Raw genomic sequence first — 27,994 nt, 5'->3', positions numbered from 1 at the left:
TGATTGTACGGTGGTCCGGCCCCCTGGGCAGTGACAGATAGTTTTCGGTCGGGACTGAGGGAAGGCTATCTGGGAAATAATCTGCAGCCTACGAGTTAAGCTGCTTTATCCCCGCCGAGCCGGGCCGACTGCTGCGCCTCCGGTTTGAGGACAAATCACAACACGAGCGGGAGAAAGAGGATATCAAATTGTACGGTGCGAGTTTTGACAAATTGTTTCCATCCTCACAGTTGGTGAGGAGGGTTTTCGACAGTTGCAACACCCAACAGCACAGCAGAAAAAGTCGCTTCTGAGGCAGAGCACAAGTCCACACTGGGAACTGAACCAAGGAGGGAAACTGGCAAAGGTGGTTTGGGCATGGAACATATTACACTTTGGATATTCTTGATAACTACTTACGTCTTGTCAGGTAAGCTTTTTCTTCTCATTTTTTTTTTACTTCAAGTAATAGCTCTTACATATATGATTCGTTTTGATCCACATGCTGCAGAATAGAAATGTTCACAATTGCATTGTGACCTAAACTACTGACGCTATATACTCAGCAGTCACACAATAAAATCTATCTATCTATCTATCTATCTATCTATCTATCTATCTATCTATCTATCTATCTATCTATCTATCTATCTATCATTTCTGATAGAGGCTATCATTTGATTACATAGGTGTTCTTAATCTTGTAGGCTATATGGTGAGTCTAAATGTTGGTATTGTGAGTCAGTGTGGATATTTGTTGACGCGCAGTATCAGTTTAATAGGCAGATTGTGGAAAACCGATGGTGTGAATACCTAAACCAAATATTCACATTGTCACCAATATGTATTTTCTTCCTTTTAATATTATTATCCTAGTTGTTCTGCACAATCTTGTTTAGTATGGTTATTACTGTTCCTAGTCCCAAAAACATTTTGGTGTATGCAAAGACAGAATGATGTTGTGGCATTGTTACAAAAGCCCTTACTAAGTGTCCAATCAGATTGCTTTATAGATCATTTTTAATGCATTTTATATCAATTTCTAACTTTATTTTTGTCTTTGATTGTGCTATGCATCTAACTTGGCTGCTAACCTAATTTGTTTGGATTTTCTTTTCAATTTACTTGCTTCGTGGTTGGTTAGCAAGTCCGGTTGACCAGTTCACCTATGTGGTGTCTACCTAACCGTGCTTGCGTGGGTTTTCGCCCACATTCCCAAAACTTGCGTGTTAGGTTAATTGAAGACGCTAAATCACGGGTGTCAAACTCTAGGCCCGGGGGCCAAATCCAGCCCGCCACATCATTTTATGTGGCCCACAAAAGCAAATCATGTGCATTAGCTTCCATGATTCTTCCTAAAATATGTATGTATGTATAATAAATAAAAATAATATGATGAGGCGAATGAACTTTATATGGTTTCACAGTCATAATGGCCCTCTGTGGCCCAACATTGTTTGACACCCCTTCTCTAAATTGTCTAGAGGTGTGAATGTTTGCTTTTATATACATGCCCTGCGTTTGGCTGGTGACCAGTCCAAGATCTACTGTGCCTCATGTCCAAATTCAGATGAGATAGGCTCCAGCTCACTGGTGACCTTAAGAAATAGAAATAGAAAATGGAGGGAAATCATGGAAATCCTTCTTTTGGAATGAGAAGAGAAATGTTGTTTATATATATATATATATATATCCATCCATCCATTCATTTTCTGAGCTGCTTCTCCTCACTAGGGTCGCGGGCGTGCTGGAGCCTATCCCAGCTATCATGGGGCAGGAGGCGGGGTACACCCTGAACTGGTTGCCAGCCAATCGCAGGGCACATACAAACAAACAACCATTCACATTCACACCTACGGGCAATTTAGAGTTGTCAATTAACCTACCATGCATGTTTTTGGGATGTGGGAGGAAACTGGAGTGCCCGGAGAAAACCCATGCAGGCACGGGGAGAACATGCAAACTCCACACAGGCGGGCCCGGGGATTGAACCCGGGTCCTCAGAACTGTGAGGCAGACGCTCTAACCAGTACCCACCGTACCGCCATATATATATATATATATATATATATATATATATATATATATATATATATATATATATATATATATATATATATATACATATATATATATATATATATACATACATATATATATATATATACATACATATATATATATATATATATACATATATATATATATATATATATATATATATATATATATATATATATATATATATATATATATGTATATATATATGTATATATATATATATGTATATATATATATATATATATATATGTATATATATATATATATATATAATAATTGTTTATTTTTCGATGTTTGCAAACTGAGATCTAATAAGGTACAGTGGTTCAAACTCCAACTTAGTCCAGTTCCAAAGGGTACGATCCAGGGACGTTTGACAAGGGATTGCTATGATACGCTTTTATGTATCAACCAAATCATTTGTTGTTTTGGACCTTTAGTTTGGTGACAGCATTGACGAATTCATCCCATCTGCTGCAGTGGTCTCCACATTTTATGCACTGTTCGCCAATGTTAATTGAGCCAAGGCTCATATTTTACATAAGATCTCATAAAATGGCATGGCGCACCACCCAAAAAAATATCACAAAAAGTATATACGTACTCTATATGTTTTTATGTTCTCGTATTAATTTACTCACAAAATGACTTACTCACTGTGCAACCTAAGCCTGTTGAATTGAACTAGAAGCTATTATTTTGTTGTATGAAAGGAAACAGGTGAATACTGTACCTTCTGCCAGTAATTCAGTATTGTACTAGTACCACTTGTGGTATGTGGGCTCCCTCGAGTGGTACAATCACCGCCCAAGTACAGTTCAGTAGTATTGAACTTTTTAGTACAATAGATTTGAATTTAATCTTTAAAAACTGTTTGTTTTTACACTTTTATTTACATACAGTTTTTAGTTACGCTTTATGTGTAAACCCTTTTTATTGGAGTATTTAAAACTCATTCACTGCCAGACTTCACAGTTAACATGGATATTTGACTTCTAAAGCCGTCAATGGCAGTGAATGTGTTTTAAGTACATTCCCCCCCCTATATGTTAGTGCAGTGTTAATGTTCAAACTGTGCATAGGCCTACTACGCTACTGCATTTAAATGTTGGTCATGATTGTGGTACTTGGAGAGCTAAACATTTTTTAAGTGGTACTTGGTGCAAAAAGTTTGAGAACCACTGATCTAATGGAAGAGCATTTAATTGTTCTGCCTGTCTGTCACTATATGTCACTTGTATACACAGATGAACAAAAATAGATTTACTTGTAGTAAATAAATAACAATTTTAAGACCAATTAAGTGAAATTTGATCATGGTTTTTCACACAGTGATTGAGAATAACTGTTTGTAATGCATCATAATGAATGGAGTAATGAGTATCTGGCGTCGGACTTGTGGTGGCAACCCCCTATTCCCCCCCTCCCCCCACAAAAAAAAAAGTGGGTAGAGGAGGGTTGGGTTTATTACGTAATGACAATAGTGGCAGCATACGGATGTGTTGAGCCGGTATGACATCTGCTCTGATTGCTTTTTTCACTCAAAGTCGCCGATAAAGCACTCTCCATGCCATCTGAGCAATAATTTTCTGGAGCGCATACATGTGTACATACCCCTCTCTTTTTGTGTGTGTTTGTGTGTGTGCCACGTGTTGAAGGACAGGGATTAGAGCTGTACATGGAGCCGGAACGGAAGGGTGGGACAATGAGAACGCTGCCAAATCCCAGACTACAAATGTCTTTACCTGCTTGGTGCACACACTCATGCTCGTTCAATCATTTGCCACTGGAGACTGACAAGCAAATATAAATTTCATTATAATCCACTGCTGGATAACCCAGACTAAAATAATCCAGCACAGCCCTTCTTGTCCTCTTCCTCACCCTTTTATGTAGCTTTAAGGCCCATTTTTATGATTCATGATTTAGTCATCTTCCTACTTGTCCTCTTTGTCATCCTCCACAGACATTTTATATTCCTTGTGACTCCTTATCTCCTCTCTTTCAATATGTTCATGTCCCCAAACAGTAGCAAGAGTCATGCTAATCCTGTGAGCTGGCCTCGCTGAACACGGGCCAAGTGCACACTCCACGCCGCCGTGGAGATTACATGCAAACATGCACACAGGCACTCACAATGACAGATTACATTATATGTTATGATTTAAAAAAAAAAAAAAAAAAAAAAAGAAGAAACCTGCATTTCAATCAGTTAAAATGGGATCATGTAGGGATGTAATTTGGCAGAGTGGATGTCACAAATGTATTTCCATTGTTGCTAAAGATGCAGCTCATTTTGTGCAATCTTTTGCTTTTAAAGACAAGAACTGGAGTGGGAAATCACATAAATTAGTGCCGATCAATGTCACAAACTAACCATAGGTCTTATTTTGAAGTGTGTGACTGCATGAGTTTCTGTGTCAGAATGTGTTGGATGGTGTTCATTGTGCGTCAGGTTGCTGCAGAGTAAATTACACACAAGCACAGCGTGTTAATCCCTGATCAATCACAGATTTGATAGCGCAGAGATTAAAGGGTTAATCTTCCCTCGTTCTCTCTTTCTGTTTCATTTTCTTGTCCAAACACATTCTTCTCCTTTTTCAATGCTAGTATTTTGGAAAAAATACTAGATCTCTTTCAAAATACTAATTGTGTAATTGCTGAGATAAACATTCACATTTGTTTTAGTAAAAAGACATAACGATAATAAATACAAGCAATGATGTCATATTTATGATGTCATTACATTTCCTAAAGCCCTTACTAAGACAGCTATGTACACTGAAAATACAAAGTCTACACACCTGTGTTCAAATGCCAGGTTTTTGTGATAAAAAAAATGGTCCAAGATAAATAATTTCAAAACACTTTCAATCATGAATGTGACATATAACCTGTACCGTCTTTTCAAAAAATAAATAAAACAACTGAGATAATATGGTTGCACAAGTGTGCACACCCTCTCATAGCTGGGGATGTGGTTGCATTAGGAATTAACCAATCATATTCAAACTCATGTTAAATGGGAGTCAGCACACACCTGGCACCATTTAAAGTGCCTCTAAGTAACCCCAAATAAAGTTGTTCAAGTAGGCTTTTCCTTAGGCATTTATTTTCTAGCAGAAGCCTGAATGTTTTGTGCTAACACTGACTGGTATTTGGAACTCTTCATAATTCCCTCCACCTTGACTATGACCCCAGTTCCACCTGAAGAAAAACAGCCCCAAAGCATAGCATGATGCTGCCAAATTTCACAATAGGCATGCTATTGTTTTGGTGATGAGCAGTGTGCTTGCACAAAACATACCTTTTGGAAGTATGGCGAAAAAGTTCACCTTTTGTTTCACTGTACCATTTTGTGCGTGTTTTTTTTCTTTGTCAGATAAGGCTTCCGACTTGCCACCCTACCTACCCCATAGCCTAGACATTTGAAAAGTGGGGAGATTGTTGTCACATGTACTGCACAGCCAGTACTTTCCAGAAATTCGTGCAGCGCCTTCAATGTTGCTGTCAGCCTCTTGGCAGCCTCCCTGACCAGTTGTCTTGTCGTCTTATACATTTTGGAAGGGCGTCTCGTTCTTGGCTGTTTTGCCATATTTTCTCTACTTGATGATGCATGTCTTAACTGTCTTCGATGGTATATTTAATGCCTCAAAAAAATCTTTTGTACCCTTCTCCTGACTGATACCTAGAGCAATGACTTCCTTCTGATGCTGTGGAAGCTCTCTGCAGATCATGGCTTGTACTGTAAAATGTGACAACAAAAATGTCAGGAAAAGCCTCCTTCCTACAGGGTATATGTCACATTAGTGGTGGAAAAAGGTTTTGAAATGATTTATCTTGTTGTGAAGACACACATGACGTAAAACTGGAGTTTACAGTGGAGATACCTAAATGAGAAAGTACTGTTTGCTTTTGTAATGGATTCATTACACGCAGGACAGACACACGAGTAGTGTAGTGTCCAGAAACATGACATGGAAGCAAACTACCATTCATTGTGGCCACTAAATAATCTTGGTAGCATAAATAAAATTACATATTTTTGCTTAATATATGGGCAGCACAGTGGACAAGTGGTTAGTAAGTCTGCATGTTCTCCTTGTGTTTGCGTGGGTTTTCTCCAGGCACTCCGGTTTCCTCCCACATCCCAAAAACATGCATGGTAGGTTAATTGACAACTCTAAATTGCCCGTAGGTGTGAATGTGAGTGTGAACGGTTGTTTGTTTGTATGTGCCCTGCGATTGGCTGGCAACCAGTTCTGGGTGTACACCGCCTCCTGCCCGATGATAGATGGGACAGGCTCCAGCACGCCCGCGACCCTAGTGAGGAGAAGCGGCTCAGAAAATGGATGGATGGATGTATGGACTTCGGCTTCCTCCCATGTTCCAAAAACATGCTTGTTATTTGAAGACTCGAAATTGTCATTTAGTGTGATTGTGAGTGTGAATGGTTGTTTTGTTTGTCTACATGTACCTTTGCTATTGGCTGGTGACCAGTCCAGGGTGTAGCCCGCCTCTTGCCCAAAGTCACCTGGGATATGAGTATATGTAGGTAGTGGCTGGGTGGCTGGATGGATGGTTCAGAATGAAACCTTTAATTTCCTCAAAATACAATGTTTTAATGTATCTGGAATATCTACTTATATCTTTCGCGTAATTGTGTGTGAGCATTGCTATTGTGATCCTGATAGCACGCTGATGCTATTGTTCATCTTTAAACAAAGCTTTACGCAGCCACCAGCATGACATGGTAGGAACGCTGATTTTTAATATGAAATACAGCATTATGTGCATCACAATACACCACTCAGTTGCGCATAAATGTTTATAATACATTTTATAGGCTGCACTGCTTTGCCATCATAATGAAAATTCAAAGTGAGCAGCCACTCATCACTGTTGTGCATTACAACAAACGTGTGTGTCAGTAATTTCCCTCTCACTTTGATTACATTTCAAATACTTCTCAGTGTATTCGTAAAGCATCTTTTATGTTTTAAGTTTGGTATTATCACCAATTGGCCTTGAAGTAGAGCTGCTCATGACTGGTTGAAGGCCACCAGATAGCTCTTCGTGTTGTCCGATGATCAAAGCGTCCCCTCCCTTTGTCCTTCTACAAGAACAATGTGTGTCTGTCTCAGTGTATCACTCACTCAACAAACAACTTGACACTCTGTAAGAGTGATTTTCTTGCAAGAACACAAACTTATTTTCCTCTGCTTTATTCAGAATCACCTCTTTAGAAAACAAGTACCATGTTGCTGTGAAAATTGAGTTAGTGGTTAAAGGTAAAATACTGTTTTTGATACCTTTTTTTAAATGCAGCAACTCATGTAATTGTCTATGTGTCTATATTGGACTCATTTAAGAGGACTCGTTCACATGCGCGTCACACACGTAAAACAACATTGCCGTTGTTGTGTAAAGCTCCCATGCTGCTGCTGTTTTTAGGTCATTGTGGCTCATGAGGTAATTTCCCACCCTTTTAAACAAAGGAAGAATGAATGAATGGACTTGGAGAGCAGGAAGGTGAAACAGAGTGATGTGAGGCGTGCCTGTGTGTGCACATGTGTGTGTGTTTTTGTGCGTGTGTGAGTGTGAGCGAGAGAGAGGGAGGGAGGACCGAGGTAGACTCACTGCTCTTCATCTAAACCTCTAATCAGCTCAACAGAGCTCACTAGGGACCTTTTAGTGTGTGTCTGCTGTTGGTTAGTCATGTATATGAAGGCATTTGCCCCCCCAAATTAATTTCAGTATTCCTTCGAAGATTTACCTGCCTGGATGTGTTTCTAAACACAATTAAGCCCCACCCCATATGGAAGTAGGTTACAATGATTCATGGAGAAAGGATTCATGTAATATTTCAATAAATGCATAAATTCTCACGATACAGATGGATTTCAATATTCCCAAAGGCTGTAATCTACTCCCACTGACTCCTATATCTCTGTATAGGTCACAATAGGCAGTAGGCATGCTCTAATACATGGTGTCAAACTCAAGGCCTGGGGGCCAGAGCTGGCCCGCCACATCATATGTGGCCCGCGAAAGCAAATCATGTGCTTGAACTGCCATGATTCTTGCTAAAATCTGTAGAAAGAAATGTCATTGTCATATGGAATAAATATTTCCAACCATGTTTTTGTTATCAAACCTTTTTACAATACAGTAACTTAAACAATAGTTACAAAGTATTACCCTTGAATTTCAATTTCCAAACTATTCATCTATCAATTTGTTGTCTATGTAATAATATAAGGAGGTGATTCAATATTTATATGATTTCAAAATCTTAACGGCCTCTGAGAGAAACCATAACTACAATGTGGCCCCTGACACAAATGAGTTTGACACCCCTGCTCTAATACATCCATCCATCCATCCATTTTCTGAGCCACTTCTCCTCACAAGGGTCGCGGGCGTGCTGGAGCCTTTTCCAGCTATCATCGGGCAGGAGGCGGGATACACCCTGAACTGGTTGCCAGCCAATCGCAGGGCACATACAAACAAACAACCATTCACACTCACATTCACACCTACAGGCAATTTAGAGTTGTCAATTAACCTCCAATGCATGTTTTTGGGATGTGGGAGGAAACTGGAGTGCCCGGAGAAAACCCACAGAACATGCAAACTCCACACAGGCGGGGCCAGGGATTGAACCCCGGACCTCAGAACTGTGAGGTAGACGCTCTAACCAGTCGTCCACCGTGCCGCTGCTCTAATACATTTCAAGTTAATTGTGTGACAAAGCTCAAATGGTTTAGGTTGGACGGGTACTCATATTTGCATGAGAATGTGAGATGCATGCATGCACACATTTACTGTATACCAAACCTATTATTACATACATTATGCACGCCATCTAGGTTTGCATGAGGACAAACAAACATATTGCACATTAACCTGTCTTAATTTCAGTCAAATAAGAGGAGTTGGCCTAAAACCACAATATTGGGTACACTGATGTAATCATATTTTTTATATTTACAAAGATGGTAATTACTCAGTTTTGATTGACACAATCAGTGTGGTATTCCTAAAGGCTCTGGATGTTGTGGGGGTGTCCTGGTTGACACGCCTCTGCAACATCACGTGGACATCGGGGACAGTGCCTCTGGATTGGCAGACTGGGGTGGTGGTCCCCCTTTTTAAGAACTACAGGGTCATCACACTCCTCAGCCTGGTAACGTCTATTCAGGGGTGCTGTAGAGGAGGGTCCGTCGGGAAGTCGAATCTCAGATTCAGGATGAGCAGTGTGGTTTTCATCCTGCCCGTGGAACAGTGGACCAGCTCTACACCCTCGGCAGGGTTCTCGAGGGTGCATGAGAGTTCGCCCGACCAGTCTACATGTGTTTTGTGGACTTGGAGAAGGCGTTCGACCGTGTTTCTCGTGGGTGGGGGGGGGTCCTGTGGGGGGTGCTTCAGGAGTATGGGGTACCGAACCACCTGTCACGGGCTATTCGGTCCCTGTACGACCGGAGTCAGAGTTTGGTCCGCATATCCGGCAGTAAATCGGACTCGTTTCAGGTGAGGGTTGGACTCCGCCAAGGCTGCCCTTTGTCACCGATTCTGCTCATAACTTTTATGGACAGAATTTCAAGGCGCAGCCGAGGCGTAGAGGGGGTCCGGTTTGGTGGCCTCAGTATTGGATCTCTGCTTTTTGCAGATGATGTGGTTCTGTTGGCTTCATCAAGACGTGATCTCCAACTCTCACTGGAGCAGTTCCCAGCCGAGTATGAAGCGGCTGGGATTGGAATCAGCACCTCCGAATCTGAGACCATGGTCCTCAGTCGGAAAAGCGTGGCGTGCCCTCTCCAGGTCGGGGATGAGATACTGCCCCAAGTGGAGGAGTTCAAGTATCTTGGGGTCTTGTTCACGAGTGAGTGAAGAATGGAACGGGAGATCGACAGGCAGAGCGGTGCAGCGTCTGCAGTGTTGCGGACTTTGAATCAGTCCGTTGTGGTGAAGAAGGAGTAACCACAATAATAAAGATTGTTAACTTAATGTCTCTCTGGCCATGCAAAACTGAGCCACATTTATTATTTTTATAAACAGATTTTTAATACAGTTCTGGACATGCAATATGTGTGTAGTAATACTACTGTAATAGTCATCATCATCATCATCTTCATCTTCATAATCATCATCATTTATCCAGTTCCTGGCTTTAATTTCTATGGGAGTATCTATTGTGTCAGACTGTTGCGTAATGTGCGCCAAATACACCCTTTAATACTATTATTCTTTGTGAGCATGATTCTCATTTATCAGTTTATATTGTTTAAAAACAGTTCAGATTTTTTGGTTTTTGTTTGTTTTAGGCATTTTTGTCCCCCCCTTGAGCCGTCACCTTATCGTGGTGGAGGGGTTTGTGTGTCCCAATGATCCTAGGAGCTAAGTTGTCTGGGGCTTCACGCCCCTGGTAGGGTCACCCATCGCAAACAGGTCCTAGGTGAGGGACCAGACAAAGCACGGCTCAAAGACCCCTTATGAAGAAGACAAATTATAGACTCAGGGTTCCCTTGCCCCGACATGGGTCACCAGGGCCCCCCTCTGGAGCCAGGCCTGGCGGTGGGGCTTGAAGGAGAGCGTCTGGTGGCCGGGCCTGCACCCATGGGGCCCGGCCGGGCACAGCCCGAAAGGGTAACGTGGGTCCCCCTTCCCATGGGCTCACCACCTGTGAGAGGGGTGAGCCCATGGGGCGAGCTGGGTGGTGGCCGAAGGCGGGGACCTTGGCGTTCCGATCCCTGGCTACAGAAGCTGGCTCTAGGGACGTGGAATGTCACCCCTCTGGCAGGGAAGGAGCCCGAGCTGGTGTGTGAGGTCGAGAAGTTCCGACTAGATATAGTTGGACTCGCCTCCATGCACAGCTTGGGCTCTGGTACCAGTCCTCTCGAGAGGAGTTGAACTCTCTTCCACTCTGGAGTTGCCCACGGTGAGAGGCGCCGAGCAGGTGTGGGTATACTTATTGCTCCCCGGCTCGGCACCTGTACATTGGGGTTCACCCCGGTGGACGAGAGGGTAGCCTCCCTCCGCCTTCGGGTGGGGGGGACGGGTCCTGACTGTTGTTTGTGCCTATGCACCAAACAGCAGTTCAGAGTACCCACCTTTTTTGGAGTCCTTGGAGGGGGTGCTGGAGAGCGCTCCCGCTGGGGACTCCATTGTGGGACTTCAATGCACACGTGGGCAATGACAGTGAGACCTGGAAGGGCGTGATTGGGAGGAACGGCCCCCCCGATCAGAACCCGAGCGGTGTTCTGTTATTGGACTTCTGTGCTCATCACGGCATGTCCATAACGAACACCATGTTCAAGCATAAGGGTGTCCACACGTGCACTTGGCACCAGGACACCCTAGGTCGCAGTTTGATGATCGACTTTGTGGTCGTGTCATCGGACTTGCGGCCGCATGTCTTGGACGCTCGGGTGAAGAGAGGAAGAGAGGGGCGGAGCTGTCAACTGATCACCACCTGGTGGTGAGTTGGCTCCGAAGGTTGGGGAAGATGCCGGTCCGACGTGGCAGGCCCAAACGTATTGTGAGGGTCTGCTGGTAACATCTGGCGGAATCCCATGTCAGAAGGAGTTTCAACTCCTACCTCCGACAGAACTTTGCTCATGTTCCGGGGGACGCGGGGGACATCGAGTCCGAGTGGACCATGTTCCACGCCTCCATTGCTGAGGCGGCCGACCGGAGCTGTGGCCGTAAGGTGGTTGGTGCCTGTCGTGGCGGCAATCCCCGAACCCGTTGGTGGGCACCAACGGTGAGGGATGCCGTCAAGCTGAAGAAGGAGTCCTATCGGGCCTTTTTGGCCTGTGGGACTCCTGAGGCAGCTGATGGGTACCGGCTGGCCTATCGGAATGCAGCTTTGGTGGTCGCTGAAGCATAAACTCGGGCATGGGAGGAGTTAGGTGAAGCCATGGAGAAAGACCTCCGGACGGCTTCGAGGAAATTCTGGTCCACCATCCGGTGTCTCAGGAGGGGGAAGCAGTACAGAATCAACACTGTGTATAGTAGGGATGGGGCGCTGCTGACCTCGACTCGGGACATTGTGAGCCGGTGGAAAGAATACGTCGAAGACCTCCTCAATTCCATCGACACGCCTTCCCATGAGGGAGCAGAGTCTCGGTTCTCTGAGGCGGGCTCTCCTATCTCTGGGGTTGAGGTCACCAAGGTAGTTAAAAAGCTTCTCGGTGGCAGAGCCCCGGGGGTGGATGAGATTCGCCCAGAGTTCCTCAAGGCTCTGGATGTTGTGGAGCAGTTCGCAGCCGAGTATGAAGCGGCTGGGATTGGAATCACCACCTCCAAATCTGAGACCATGGTCCTCAGTCGGAAAAGGGTGGCGTGCCCTCTCCTGGTCAGGGATGAGATCCTGCCCCAAGTGGAGTAGTTCAAGTATCTTGGGGTCTTGTTCACGAGTGAGGGAAGAATGGAACGGGAGATCGACAGGCAGATCGGTGCAGCGTCTGCGGTGATGCGGACTTTGTATCGATCCGTTGTGGTAAAGAAGGAGCTAAGCCGGAAGGCGAAGCTCTTGATTTACCGGTCAATTTACGTTCCTACCCTCACCTGTGGTTACAAGCTGTGGGTCGTGACTGAAAGAACAAGATCCCGGATACAAGCGGCCGAAATGAGTTTCCTCCGCAGGGTGTCCGGGCTCTCCCTTAGAGATAGGGTGAGAAGCTCGGTCATCCAGGAGGATCTCAGAGGCTCCTCCACATCCTCTCGATGTGGAGGAGCCGCTGCTCCTCCACATTGAGAGGAGCCAGATGAGGTGGCTGGGGCATCTGATTCGGATGGCTCCCGGACGCCTCCCTGGTGAGGTGTTCCGGGAGGAGACCCTGGGGACGACCCAGGACACGCTGGAGAGACTACATCCTTCGGCTGGCCTGGGAACGCCTCGGGATCCCCCCGGAAGAGCTAGATGAAGTGGCTGGGGAGAGGGAAGTCTGGGCGTCCCTGCTAAAGCTACTGCCCCGCGACCCGACCTCGGATAAGTGGTAGAAAATGGATGGATGGATGGGCATTTTTTTATTGTTGTAAAATGTATTCTGCAGCACATTCCATCCATCCATTTTCTGAGCCGCTTCTCCTCACTAGGGTCGCGGGCGTGCTGGAGCCTATCCCAGCTGTCATCGGGCAGGAGGCGGGGTACACCCTGAACTGGTTGCCAGCCAATCGCAGGGCACAGGCAATTTAGAATCTCCAATTAATGCATGTTTTTTGGGATGTGGGAGGAAACCGGAGTGCCCGGAGAAAACCCACACAGGCACGGGGAGAACATGCAAACTCCACACAGGCGGGGCCGGGGATTGAACCCGGGTCCTCAGAACTGTGAGGCTGACGCTCTAACCAGTCGCCTCTGCAGCACATTCTGTCTTGTAAATCATCATATTTGGGACGTCTGACAATTATGATCGGATGAAAAGATGTAAACACCTTGACATTATTATGCTGTTTGTGTGTTTGTGTATGAGAATGGGAGCAGCTATTGTTTGGAGCCTGTTTTGTTCAGTGTGCCATCCTTGTGCTCTGCCTCACTGCATTAAAAATCAATCAGCAGGCTAGCTGCTTAAAAGTAAGCCCACTCACACACTTACTGGCTCACTTTTAGTGTCTGTCTGGCCATACAGCACAAGTAAACACGTGAGTGAAGTACGCTACGTGAAGTCCGGGAGGCTCTGTAGTGGATTTGTTCCAGAGGATCACTCAGTTAGTTAGTGGGAACAGTACCTTACAAATCGCACTTATTTATACCTGACTGTAATCCACCACCTCGGACTTCAGCTCCCTTTTCAGGCTGTCCAACTGTATCACCTTTGACATAAGCTGTGCTGACCACATAAATCCTTTTACAGATATTGCATTGTCTGGATTATTCCTGCCATTTAGATGGAAAATAAGTTAAAACTAAGACAAAAATGCTATGAGAGAAATTGTTGTTCATGATGACTGTATATACTACAATAGTGTGTAGAGCCGTGCAATATAACGATATATTATAAGTGAGCCACCCTTACCCATGCGTTCCAAGAGAATACATGATTTTGTGAGCCTTGTGTGTGACAAGAGTGAGTTTAGATGCCCTACATCTCGGACACGACACTAACATTGTATAAATTAAGTTTAACGTAACTACAGCAATGCTGGTATTTTGCGGTAGCATTTTTACATGACCTCGCAAATACTGGTTTATGGCACTGCGAGAGGGGCATTGATAAAAACAACTGTACATTACATTGCATTACAGTGGACACGCGCAGCGAACATCCCTTGAAAACCGATTGTACTATCAAATATTTTGGATGGTATTGTTCCACTGGATATTTGTGTTCAATTGTATTTTATTCATCTTTTATTTTTGTTTTCTATAAAATATGTATCATGTTTTATAAATAAATGGCAAAACGATATGAGAACATTGCCATTAATTTTGTGCAATTTTAAGGAAAAATACCAAATGGAGATATACAGTATCATTATCTGGATATAAAATTACATTACCTATATCAGGAGCCGGCACAGTGGACGACTGGTTAGCACATCTGCCTCACATTTCTGGGGACCGGGGTTCAAATCCCGGCCCCGCCTGTGTGGAGTTTGCATGTTCTCCCCGTGCCTGGGTGGGTTTTCTCCGGGCACTCTGGTTTCTTCCCACATCCTAAAAACATGCGTGGTAGGTTGATTGAAGACTCTAAATTACCTGTAGGTGTGAATGTGAGTGCGAATGGTTGTTTGCTTCTATGTGCCCTGCGATTGGCTGGCAACCGGTTCAGGGTGTCCCCTGCCTCCTGCCCGAAGATAGCTGGGATAGGCTCCAGCAGCCCGCGACTCTAGTGAGGATAAGCGGTAAAGATAATGGATGGATGGATGGCTATATCAGGATGTAAAATTTTGTCCATATCGCACAGCACTAATAGTGTGTGTATAAGTGTGTCTGCTTAAAATATGGTCGCCCTATACTGTGTGTCTGTCTTTCTTTCTTTGTTATGTCATAGGAGGGAATGGCCAAACTGTAGAAATGGATGATGGGAAGTCAGGGTACCTGGGCTCCAAGGTGGATCTTCGCTGTCGTTTCATCAACAGCTCGCCGCCCGTCAAAATCTCACAGGTACTTGTCCACTCTAGCAGCTCCGCTCACATTGAGGCCCTGAATAACCACTTTGCTCGCCATTAGGAGCTAGAAAGTTAGGTATTGTTGTGAAAATTTCTGTTTGTTGGTGTGAGTTGCAAAATCTTAGACATCTTTAATATTTATTTTCTTAGTATCAAAAGAGAAAACAAGTGAAAAAGGAGTGCATTCAACCAAGCATCATCTCTCCTTGCCAGTATTCGCGTCATAAAAGTATCTTCTTTATAATACCTTGAATTGAGAGGAGGAAAGCACCCGCACTGATCCCAAATACCAAGAGGAGCACAAACATAGATTACACTCAGAAACCTAACAAAGCAACCCTCTAATGCGCCTCACTAGCTTGATATTTTGCAGAACGTAGGAGACAGTTTTTTTCTGGCTATCACCTCGCCAACTTCCCCCAAGACGGGAGAGGTTGTGCTTATCAAATTTCGAAGGACAGACGTTAGAAGGTTTCCATTCACAATTGTTTCGGGACAAAAACATCACATGGGGGTCTTGTTTTAACAATGTTTCCATTACAGGACACCACCATGATCTACTTAAATATAAACATAATTATAAACATATAGTATTGTTCAATTATTACCTACCTTTGTTCCAGATTCTAACTATTGGAATCAGAAAACCTTGATTAACTTTGCATGTAGAAATAAAGATTTTATTCAGGTTGAACTCCAAATTATTCAACTTTTGGGGCATTTAATGAGAGCTCAATTTGAAAAGGCCCACTCCCATCTGTGCCTTCCTAGGTGACGTGGCAGAAACTGGTGAACGGCACCAAGCAGAACATGGCCATTGCCAACCCGTCCCTCGGGGTGTCCGTAGCCCCTCCCTACAAGGACCGCGTCACCTTCAAGAATGCTGCCGTGAGGCGTCGAACTCCGACCCTTGAAGACACCACCATCACCTTCTCCTCGTTGCGTCTGTCTGACGAAGCTACCTACATCTGTGAATACACCACCTTCCCTGCGGGCAACAGGGAAAACAAGGTCAACCTGACTGTATATGGTAAGAACCTCCTGCATCTGTACAAAGTAACATCGCCAACTACTGGCCTGGCATGTGTATTACAGCATTTTTAGTAGGTTTTTGCTGGTATGTGTAAATGGGGGGCGGCACGGTGGACGACTGGTTAAAGCGTCAGCCTCACAGTACTGAGGAACTGGGTTCAATCCCCGGCCCCGCCTGTGTGGAGTTTGCATGTTCTCCCCGTGCCTGCGTGGGTTTTCTCCGGGTACTCCGGTTTCCTCCCACATTCCAAAAAACATGCATGAATTGGTGACTCTAAATTGCCCGTAGGTGTGAATGTGAGTGCGAATGGTTGTTTGTTTGTATGTGCCCTGCGATTGGCTGGCAACCAGTTCAGGGTGTACCCCGCCTCCTGCCCGATGACACCTGGGATAGGCTCCAGCACGCCTGCGACCCTAGTGAGGAGAAGCGGCTCAGAAAATGGATGGATGGATGGATGTAAATGGGGATCATTTTGATAAGAATGTCATATACACGTGAAACTTTTCCATCCATCCATTTCCTGCAGCGCTTGTCCTCATTAAGGTAGCAGGTGAGCTGGAGCCTATCCCAGCACCCTGGACTGGTCACCAGCCAATCGCAGGTCACATTTAGACCAACAACCCTTTTAGCTTTTGCCAAAAGTCAGCTTGGAAAGGCTTTTGCTCCCCACAACCCTGAATAGAAAATGCTGTTATAGAAAATGGATGGATGAACATGCAATTTAATAATACAGTATGTACATTGTTGAGTGACATGAATATACCACACATGAATATACCAATGTGTATATAGTCCTGTGATGCACTTCAAAAATTCTCTAGGTGGTGCTATTATGAAATTTACAGTTGTTTCTAATTAATTAAGACTACTTACTCAGGTAGAATTTCTATCCATTTTATATATGGAATTCCAGATTAATGCAATCAGTTTGTATTTCTTCATATCATTGTTATTTTTGCTACCATGTTTAGTTCGTCCGACCACTCAGATGAGTCTGTCCACGCCCACGCTGGTAGCTCGTGCATCCAACCTGAAGACGCCAGTGGCGTCGTGCATCTCCGCTAATGGAAAACCACCCGGTGTCATCAAGTGCGTGTTCATTTTATCACACTTGAATTCATTGTGCTCTTTTTTTTTAAGCTGAATTTTATCACATTCATTTATTAACTTATATATTCCGATGTTAAAATGGCTTGTATTGAAGTCACTTGTTCAAGTATTTATATTATCAAGAGCAGGATTTCTCAAACTGAGGGTCTGGACCCAAAATTGGTCGCCGGTTACTTTGATTATTCGAAGAAATGCTGTTTTACTGATCATCAAGCAGGCACAGTTTCTTGACAAATGGCTTTTAAATCATGTTTGATTTTATTTATGTGTGTGTTATTTGTCTTTATCATTCATATCATTGTATTGTCTATGTAAAATAGTTAAAATTTATAACAGGAATACATAAATCAAAGTACATCTGGATCCAGAGAAAAAAACTAATTTCTGATTTGTGCCTTCCGCTGAAAACTTTTGAGATCATTCTCAACTTTAACTTCGAAGTGTATTTTTTTTCAGTGTGGCTCTAATACTCCTTTAGAAAAAAAAATCCTTCAAAAGGAATATATTATACAGTAGTTACAGATACTAGTAGTTACAGATCCACTACTTAAAGGGCCAATGTGGTGACGTCAGGACCTGATTGCATGCAGTTTAACTTATCTTGTGTAGTTTTGTACCAGTACTCCATATTCCAAAAGCCATATTAGAGGACAGACCAAAACTTTAAAACTAGCCATTTAATCAACCTTAAAAGCCCCTATTCTGTTATTACATAAGTATGCACTGATGTGTCACAACACTGATATGCTTATTCTTTGGGCAGGTGGGAGACGAGGGTGCCAGGTGAAGTGAGCACCCGTGAGTACAGAAACTCGGACGGCACCTTCACCATTCAGAGCGACTACATTCTGGTGCCCAGCAGGGAAACGCACAAGGAGACGCTCACTTGTGTCACCTTGTACAACGAGGAGGTATTCACCGACAGCGTCACTCTCGATATTCAGTGTAAGTCATCCTCATGAAAAAGCACATTTTGGTCATCATGGGTTGTGTAGTGCGCAGGTTCTCAAACTGGAGTCCCCAGAACATACGGGTCCGCGAGCTGCAACTTGGGGTCAGCCAAATAATTAGCAATAAATTATTTTGTAGTATCATTTTCAAAAAGAGCATTCCTACATATGGCGACGCCAATAAAACAAAACATACAGTACTAAACAAGTCACCCCTCCCCACCTTATCTTTGGCCCAAAGAAAAGCTCTGGTATAATTGTGACATATATAAATGTGACATCTTTGCATGTGTGTGGCCTTTGTATTGTAGCTCTATCACCCTCTGTTCTCATGTCGAGCTGTACAGGTGATGCAAGGCAACCTCGGCAAAATATTTTCAACTTAGAAGCACATGCCTTGGGTCAAAAGTTTTCAACAGGTTGATAAATCATGGGCGGCACGGTGGCCGACTGGTTAGAGCGTCAGCCTCACAGTTCTGAGGTGCAGGGTTCAATCCCCGTCCCCGCCTGTGTGGAGTTTGCATGTTCTCCCCGTGCCTGCGTGGGTTTTCTCCGGGCACTCCGGTTTCCTCCCACATCCCAAAAACATGCATTAATTGGAGACTCTAAATTGCCCATAGGCATGACTGTGAGTGCGAATGGGTGTTTGTTTCTATGTGTCCTGCGATTGGCTGGCAACCAGTTCAGGGTGTACCCCGCCTCCTGCCCGATGACAGCTGGGATAGGCTCCAGCACGCCCGCGACCCTAGTGAGGAGAAGCGGCTCAGAAAATGGATGGATGGATGGATGATAAATCATGCTTTTGCAACCTATACATGTTGCCCTGTGCATAAAACAAAGTCCTGCTGTGACTAGCGAAAACCTGCTGGTAAGTGACACCCACTGTGATGCCACAAGATGGCAACAAAAGACAGTTTCCGTCTACATGAAGTTCCTCTACTGACTTCAACATAGTTCATCGACACCAATATTCCACACGATGGCGCCAAAGTAATACTTGTATTGCTTTGGTCTGAGCACAACAACAGTGAATAGATTAGTTTTTCCACATATAATGGAGGATAGGTTCCAAAAGCTGATCTGCCAACAGGTGAATTAGAAAATATATGAAGGTTCACTGTAAATATGCATTCCATCTTTATCAATGTTAAGGGCAATTGACTACGTAATTGTGTTTTACCAGGCGCCATTCTTGTCATGTGGAAAACAATGTGAAAATTATTCCAATGGCGCTGTCTGTTTCTTAGTCAGAATTAATCTCACAAGTGGCTTTTTTGAAAAATAGTAGCTCGAGCGGTCGGAAAGGTCAATTGATATAGCCACAAAATTGCTAGTTTGGTAACACAATGTGATTCTTTTTAAACCAGCTCCTATCTGTTCGCACTCCTGTTGTTAGTGAAAGCGGTGAACAGCTAGCTAGTGACAATGGGTAAATACTGAATTTCCTTCAGTTGAATTTGTTTCCTTCATGAATCATGAATATTTATTTACGTTGAAATGTTCTAAGAATAAATTATTTCCATGGTATTTGGGATGCAACCGGTAGTTATGTTGATGTGGCGTTAGGATTGTGAGGTGGCTCCTGGAAAAACGTGCAAACCCCTCGTGCGGTGGATTGATCGTCCTTCTTTGTGTGCGCACTCCAGATGAACCCGATGTTCTGGTTGACGGCTACGATGGAAACTGGTACCTGAATAGAGAGAACGTCCAGCTGAGCTGCCAAGCCGACGCCAACCCGGCCGTGTCCCTCTACCAGTGGAGGCTGTGGGTGAAGAGGATCGGAAAAAAAAGCATGACAGTAAACATGACATTTTCAAGTTTCTCACTCTATCTTCTCCAGGATAAACGGCTCCATGCCAAGCAGCGCTGAGATCAGAGACAACGTCCTCATCTTTAAAGGGCCGGTCACGTACGATCTGCAGGGTACTTATGTGTGCGATGCCACTAACAGCATCGGGACCAGATCGGGCTTCGTGGAGATTAGCGTCATAGGTATGAGACCACTTTGCATTACATCTCAAGATTCTAGAGTTGATCTTGTTACATGTGTTTCTGGTTTCTTTACAGACAAGCCGTTACCGCAGATAGCAACGGGTGATGTCATCAGCGTGGTAGCCTTATTGTTGGCGGCAGGCGTGCTGATGGGAATTACCATCACAGTACTGGTGCTCAAGATCAGAAGCAGAAAAGATGACGGCTCGTATGTAAACACTTTTATGGCTGACTCATCTTTCAGGTCCAATAAATAACAACCGTTATAGAAAATGGATGGATGTATACAACCCCAATTCCAATGAAGTTGGGACGTTGTGTTAAACATAAATAAAAGCAGAATACAATGAGTTGCAAATCATGTTCAACCTATATTTAATTGAATTATTAAAAAAAAAGCTTTGACAGGTGGCAAAAAAGACTGTGAAAGTTGAGGAATGCTCATCAAACACCTGTTTGGAACATCCCACAGGTGAACAGGCTAATTAGGAATAGGTGGGTGCCATGATTAGGTATAAAAGGAGCTTCCCTGAATTGCTCAGTCATTCACAAGCAAAGATGGGGCGAGGTTCACCTCTTTGTGAACAAGTTCGTGAGAAAATAGTCAAACAGTTTAAGGACAATGTTCCTCAATGTGCAAGGAATTTAGGGATTTCGTCATCTACGGTCCATAATGTCATCAAAAGGTTCAGAGAATCTGGAGAAATCACTGCCTGTAAGCGGCAAGACCCAAAACGAACATTGAATGCCCGTGACCTTCGATCCCTCAGGCGGCACTGCATCAAAAACCGACATCAATGTGTAAAGGATATCACCACATGGGCTCAGGAACACTTCAGAAAACCAATGTCAGTAAATACAGTTAGGCGGTACATCCGTAAGTGCAACTTGAAACTCTACTATGCAAACACCTAGAAACGCCGCCAGCTTCTCTGGGCCCAAGCTCATCTAAGATGGACTGATGCAAAGTGGAAAAGTGTTCTGTGGTCTGACGAGTCCACATTTCAAATTGTTTTTGGAAATTGTGAACGTCGTGTCCTCCGGGCCAAAGAGGAAAAGAATCATCCGGACTGTTATCAACGCAAAGTTCAAAACCCAGGATCTGTGATGGTATGGGGCTGTGTTAGTGTCCATCGTATGGGTAACTTACACATCTGCACCATTAACAGGCACCATTAATGCTGAAAGGTACATACAGGTTTTGGAGAAACATATGCTGCCATCCAAGCAACGTCTTTTTCATGGACTCCCCTGCTTATTTCAGCAAGACAATGCCAAACCACATTCTGCACGTGTTACAACAGCATGGCTTCGTAGTAAAAGAGTGCGGGTAATAGACTGGCCTGCCTGCAGTCCAGACCTGTCTCCCATTGAAAATGTACGCCGCATTATGAAGCGTAAAATACAACAACGGAGACCCCGGACTGTTGAACAGCTGAAGCTGTACATCAAGCAAAAATGGAAAATAATTCCGCCTACAACGCTTCAACGATTAGTGTCCTCAGTTCCCAAACGTTTATTGAATGTTGTTAAAAGAAAAGGTGATGTAACACAATGGTAAACATGACCCTGTCCCAGCTCTTTTGGAACGTGTTGCAGCCATAAAATTCTAATTCTCTTTGCTAAAAACAATAAAGTTTATCAGTTTGAACATTAAATATCTTGTCTTTGTAGTGTATTCAATTAAATATAGGTTGAACATGCTTTGCAAATCATTGTATTCTGTTTTCATTTATGTTTAACACAACGTCCCAACTTCATTGGAATTTGGGTTGTACATACTGTATGTCATCATGTGTGTATGCCAACAATTTATTGCGAAATACCCACCAATAGTATTTTTTTCCAGATTGATTTATATCCATTAGCCAGGAAGTTACATATAGTCTAAAAATTAAAAAAAATTTCATTAAAAAATGACTTGATAATGTTGACTCCATTGATTAGACCGTTTGCTGTCTTTCTTTTTGCGCAGAGACGACTCTCCATCAAGAAAACTGTCCCAGCCGATACGCAAAAGACCCGCGGAAGATATTCAGGTACGCATACATTCACTGGTCACAACATTAGGTACATGTAATAAAATCTAATTAAAATTCTGAATTTATAATTACAATAATACGCAAGAGTTAATGAGAGTGTAGTTGGCTGTTGTTAGCTCAGCTTAGCCAGTCTGTGCGTTGAGTGCCTGAGCGTCAGTTGTGGACATAGCAGTTGGTGTATGACTGTATTGTTTGTTCAATTAAGTCATTAAACGTGCACAGACGGATGCATCTATCTTTGAGCACTTGCTGGGGCATAACAATAACTGTAAATGATCCCAAACTCTGAACGTTCGCTGTCTTTTACGGACTCTTTCCTCCTGGCTCGCTGCCATCGCACCAACATATTTTTACAGAGGAGTGCATGCATCTGCAGTAACATTAGTCCTTGTGGAAAAATTATCCCTGCGAAGCTTCGAGGGAGAAATTTTGGTTCGACTTTGTTTGTAAGCGAGTTATTCAATTCATCGTTTCTGCTCTACCTGTATACAGACATCCCTTGCCTATCGCGGTTCACTTTTTGCAGTCTCACTGTATCATGGATTATGAAATCGTATATGGGTCATTCCACAGATGTGGTGAAATGTTACGAGCAATTATTCACGGCAAAATACATGAAAAGGCATCAAATACTAACACACAACAGTATTGTCAGTAATCAGGTATGCATGTAGATATAAAATAATATTGTATCAAGAATTTTCCATATCCAATTATTTTGCAATAAACCATGTCAAACGCGTTTTTGACCACCACCGAAGTGTAACATTTTAGCAGTCATCCACGGAAATAGGCAGTGTGAAAAATATCGGCAAAATCATGCAACCACTTCGCCAATATCTGCTGGAAGGGTGCGCCTACCACTCAACAGTACTTAATGACATCCCACGACGAGATTTCTTAGAGGCACTTATTAGAAATGGGCATCGTGCTCGTAACTTTGTCGTTAAAACACGTTACAATCAAATTGGCCACTCAATTTCATAACTGTAAACAAACAACGGCCATTTTACGACGGCTATTTGGAATTGATGCAATAATCTCCAAAAATAATCATAGAAGGATCAATCAATTGCTTCAGAAAGAGTAGGAGACAATATTGACTTACATTTTTAAATGTCGGTCACATTTTTGTTTGAGCGACTTGGACAAAATAACAAAAACGGCTGACTATTTTGCGACATTGATCACCCAGAACCATTTTCGGCGTACATACGACCAGCATACGGCAGCATTTGAGCTTGATGGGAACATGCAGGAACCTGGTAGAACCTGGTAAGTGTTTTCAAGAAAATAATGTCAAAATGTCACAAGCTTCGATCTCAAACGGTCTAGTTACTAGCAATGATGAAAAGTGAGTTTGTAAGAATTAGATGGTTTCTTGTTTGATTCGTTGAAGGAGAAATGATTGGTGAGTTTCGACCGTTTTCTATCGCTAGTGCACAGGCTGTTTTCTGTGTCTCCTGACTGCACTGCTGACTCGCTGGTAATTTTGACGAGTCACAGCAGTGTTGAGGATGTGATCATGATTACTCACATACTTCCGATTATAAAGGCCTCCTGTCAAAGGCCTCCTGTCAAAGGCCTCCTGTCAAATGCTTTTAACTATCTTTGATCAAAACATATTCACTTTGTTGATAAAAATGTCAATGTTGTGTGGTGCACTATGGATTGCTACTGGTGCTTGTAACGTGCCATGGGCACTGGCAAAGACCGCTGGTGTCAAAATTACACACAGGTCTAAATGGCTGTATTATTGTTAACTAACACTGACTTCTGTAGAGACATTATGGGCAGAACTATGTGTTAACGTTTTGAAATCATTGTATTGTTCAGTCAAGGATTGGTATTTGGAATACATGTTGAAACTCTGGAATGCCATGGTGTGTCTAACTGGAAATGTGTTTGACTGGCAGAAAGCCCAGTCAAAGTTACATACATGCTGTTCTTCAAAAACAATTTTGTGTGTACTTCCAACTGACAAAGCCAGATGCCTCTGGCTGCTAGTAAGTGTCCATGGACATGTACCATATTGTGTGAAAAATTCCCAAGGTTTTCATACAATAAACAGCTTTCCATGTTCATAACTAGAGTCAGTGTTACAAGCGACCACTGGTCAAATAATGGTCATATTAAGTAAACTATGTATGTTTTTATCCCATGAACCCCTAAATGTAACTGGTATACTTCAAAGAAATTTTACTAACATTTTCAACAAAATGATTAAAGTGCTTAAATTTTTGTTACATGTCACAAATCGTGTACCACCTAATTTTATATTACAGCTTTTTCACAATATCAGGGGATTTTTTGGTGATCATTTTTCCACACAAACCCACGTACCAATAAGCACAAGCCAGGAGTAAAGAGAGAGTGAATTTTCAAAGTTTGGGATCATTTTACACAGGAAGAGGAAGATAAAGTGCAATGTGTCTACTGCAAAGCAGAACTGCCTTACACAACGCATAAATGTTTTTTTTTGTTTAAAAAAAAAAAGAGGAATTAAAACAAAAACAAGACTTTTTGTCCTAAATGTGCAAACAAAAACACGCAACACAGTGACAGGAATGATGGTGAAAGGACATTGATAACTTTGCATTCCTCGCAGCTGTGGCTCACTATAGCAACAAAATAATTTATCTACTTTTATTTTACAAAACAAAATAAATTCCATATTATCATAGTGTGATCTTACAGTGTTTTAACTAAAGCATTCAGATACAAATAATAATTTTCCTAGTAATCCAGTTTTGCAGTTATGTACTGTATTACAAAAGAACACATTCACTCTCATTTATGCAGTGTCCCTGGACACACCTTGCACACTCACGCAGCTGCCGCCTGCCTGCCTACTTTCATTCTGAAGAGCGAAATAGGAAATACAGCAGGCATACATTCTTTCTATTAGCATGTCCAAACAGGTCCCTCTGCTGGTCACTTTTACGATTACAGTTGATTCACTGTATATTCCAGAACAACAACATCGCAGCCCCTGCGATGTGACTATTGTGCACACGTACATTACAATGACAGTGCTCAAATGAAATATCGTGCAGCCCTAGTCGGGATTCACTGTGTACTGAGGTCCTTTTAATGTACTCACATGTTTAACTTATGTACCTTCTGCCATCGAGTGGAAGAGTGTTTGTTCTGTTTGTCACTATACATTGGTGGCATAGATAGACAGATGAAAAAAAGATGATTTATAGTAAATAATGATTTGTCTCGGCACAGTGGTTGGGAATCACTGAGCTAAAGTAAAGAGTTTTGCTAACCTCTTCACAGCATTCGGGGCGTTTCTACGAGGAGCTTCCTAACACAGCGGACTACGTGAGCTACAGGCTAGCCTGTAACAAGGAGGACTACCCAGAGCCCTACTCCCCCCCCATTAATCCCCCTTTGTCTTTCCTACCCCAGCACCCCTACCACTCTCCACAAGCCACCACGGGCAGCAGCAGCAGCACCAACTCGTCCAAGAACACCTTCTCTCCACCCTCGCACTCCGCCGCCATCTTTAAGTACCCCTCAGTGCCGGGCCTGCCCCCTCCTCCCCCGGGGGTGGGGGCGTACACGTTTCCTAAAGAGCAGTACGTCTGACCTGGCAGGGTGTCGAGGAAATCTCACACACAAAAACACATTTGGAACACAAACGTTTCTCAAGAGGAGGTTGGAAAACTCTACTTGGACTACTTGGCAGTTTGTTTTCTGACTGTCTGCAACACTTGGGTGGGCAATGCAGCTTTAGGACTTTTTTGTCCACTTTTACAACACATTTTCTCCCCTTGTGTCCCGTATTTTATTTAATTACCTATTTTGTGAAAGGGAATATTCTCTCAGCCAAATTATGTCTCTTATTTATAGCTGTCCATCACTCATTTTAATTTGTAACGGAATCGTTTAATGTGGCGCACCCCTTTACCGATCCTCTACGATTGTATGTTTTTGTAAGAAAACCCCCCACATGAAAATAACATTTAAAAAAAGGTATTTCATAATTTATGTTTAATAATCACTGTCATTGTCCTGTATTGTAAATTCAGATCATTTCCAACGCTGAATCACAGCATACCTCACCTTTTATGTCCTGATTTATTGTTTGTAATTTGACATGACATTTTTATTGACTGGAGATGTTTTGTTGTTGTTGACATTTATAGAAAAACGTGTTTGTTTGTTTATTTTAGTATTCACTGACACTGGTTGTTGGACGAACTCAGAATTTTTAGCATTTAAATAAAAAATGAGCAAGAGGCTTGTATCAGTGGTGTTGTCAGTCACTTTTAACAAAACTATAAGCATAAGTGTGCAACCCCAAATGCTTTTTTGTGGTAATGGCACGACTGACATACATAAGGAATTATCCCTCAAGCCATTTTCTATAGCACTTGTCCTTATTCCTCCCTGATCACTAGCTAGTGCATCAAAGTGATTTTGAACAAAGATACAGTATTTGTTCTAAATTGTTATAATTTTGTACAAATTAAGTGAATTGGGATCATTTCCCGTGGCACGCCCGATGATCTGGCATAGCCCGCTTATGTGCTGCGGGACAGTTGATTGGGAATCACTGCATGAAGGAACCATTTTTTGGTCACCTTGGCAAATCCCACCTGTCACACAAAGTCTAAAATATTAACAAAAATAACACTTAAAAATACAAAATAATAATACATAAATATTTCACATCCCCAAATGAAAATCCCTGATGCAGTCCCACCTCCACCTTAAATTCGTCTGTCACACCTACAGCACACCTCACCACTGTTCTGCTGCCCTCGTACACGTCCTGTATTATTCTAACATACTTCTCTACCACTCCAGACTTCCGTATGCAGTACCACAGTTCCTCTCTGGGTACTCTGGCATTGGCTTTCTCTCTACAAAGACACAATGTAGCTCTTTCTGACCTTCTCTGTACTTTTCCATCAACATCCTCAAGGCAAATAATGCATCTGTGGTACTCTTTCTAGGCATGAAACCATACTGTTGCTCTCAAATACTCACTTCTGTCCTGAGTCTAGCCTCCACTACTCTATCCCATAACTTCATTGTGTGGCTCATCAACTTTATTCCTCTATATTTCCCACAGCTCTGCACATCACCGTTGTTCTTAAAAATGGGCACCAGCACACTTTACCTCCATTCCTCAGGCATCTTCTCACACGCTAGAATTCTATTGAACAAGCTGGTCAAAAACTCCACAGCCACCTCTCATAGATGCTTCCATACCTCCACAGGAATGTCATCAGGACAAACTGCCTTTCCATTTTTCATCCTCTTTAATGCCTTTATAACTTCCCCCTTACTAATCATTGCCACTTCCTGGTCCACCACACTTGCCTCTTCTACTCTCCCTTCTCTCTCATTTTCCTAATTCATCAACTCCTCGAAGTATTCTTTCCATCTAGCTAGCACACTGCTGGCACCAGTCAACATATTTCCATCTCTATCCTTAATCACCCTAACCTGCTGCACATCCTTCCCATCTCTATCCCTCTGTCTGCCCAGCCTGTATAGATCCTTTTCTCCTTCTTTAGTGTCCAACCTGGCATACATGTCATCATATGCCTCTTGTTTGGCCTTTTCCACCTCTATCTTGGCCCTATGTCGCATCTCAATGTATTCCTTTCACCTCTCCTCTCAGTGTCCCACTTCTTCTTAGCTAACCTTTTTCCTTGTATGATTTCCTGTACTGTGAGGTTCCACCA

The 27,994-nt window shown here is 43.1% G+C and overlaps 1 protein-coding gene across 5 annotated transcripts; it reads left to right on the top strand.

Annotated features, from left to right (window-relative positions):
• Positions 1-13: 13 nt before the first annotated feature.
• nectin1a (nectin cell adhesion molecule 1a) lies at positions 14-26,544 on the top strand. 5 transcript variants are annotated; one of them, XM_061752327.1, is made up of 11 exons: positions 14-409; positions 15,042-15,154; positions 15,931-16,189; positions 17,164-17,281; positions 18,066-18,247; positions 19,899-20,016; positions 20,093-20,244; positions 20,320-20,452; positions 22,220-22,283; positions 25,572-25,616; positions 25,704-26,544. In XM_061752327.1, exons 1-11 carry the CDS (start codon positions 358-360, stop codon positions 25,881-25,883), a joined length of 1,416 nt encoding a protein of 471 aa, XP_061608311.1. In that variant the 5' UTR covers positions 14-357; the 3' UTR covers positions 25,884-26,544. The 5 variants fall into 5 exon arrangements, with proteins under 5 accessions (XP_061608311.1, XP_061608313.1, XP_061608312.1 ...); XM_061752329.1 differs by lacking the exons at positions 25,572-25,616; positions 25,704-26,544 and adding an exon at positions 23,482-25,565; XM_061752328.1 differs by lacking the exon at positions 25,572-25,616 and having other exon boundaries at positions 16-409.
• Positions 26,545-27,994: the final 1,450 nt, after the last annotated feature.

This window comes from Phyllopteryx taeniolatus, chromosome 17 (assembly GCF_024500385.1).
Source record: "Phyllopteryx taeniolatus isolate TA_2022b chromosome 17, UOR_Ptae_1.2, whole genome shotgun sequence".
Classification (NCBI taxonomy): domain Eukaryota; kingdom Metazoa; phylum Chordata; class Actinopteri; order Syngnathiformes; family Syngnathidae; genus Phyllopteryx; species Phyllopteryx taeniolatus.
The sequence above is the reverse complement of the archived record's forward strand: the minus strand, read 5'-3'. Positions and strand labels throughout refer to the sequence as shown.

What these genes read in the sequence shown, in the direction of transcription:
- nectin1a (XM_061752325.1), top strand. Translation starts at nt 358, where the DNA reads ATGGAACATATTACACTTTGGATATTCTTGATAACTACTTACGTCTTG. An exon ending in AAACCACCCGGTGTCATCAA is followed by an intron (nt 17,282 to 18,065) that starts GTGCGTGTTCAT and finishes TTCTTTGGGCAG; the next exon opens with GTGGGAGACGAGGGTGCCAG. An exon ending in GACCCGCGGAAGATATTCAG is followed by an intron (nt 22,284 to 25,571) that starts GTACGCATACAT and finishes ACCTCTTCACAG; the next exon opens with CATTCGGGGCGTTTCTACGA.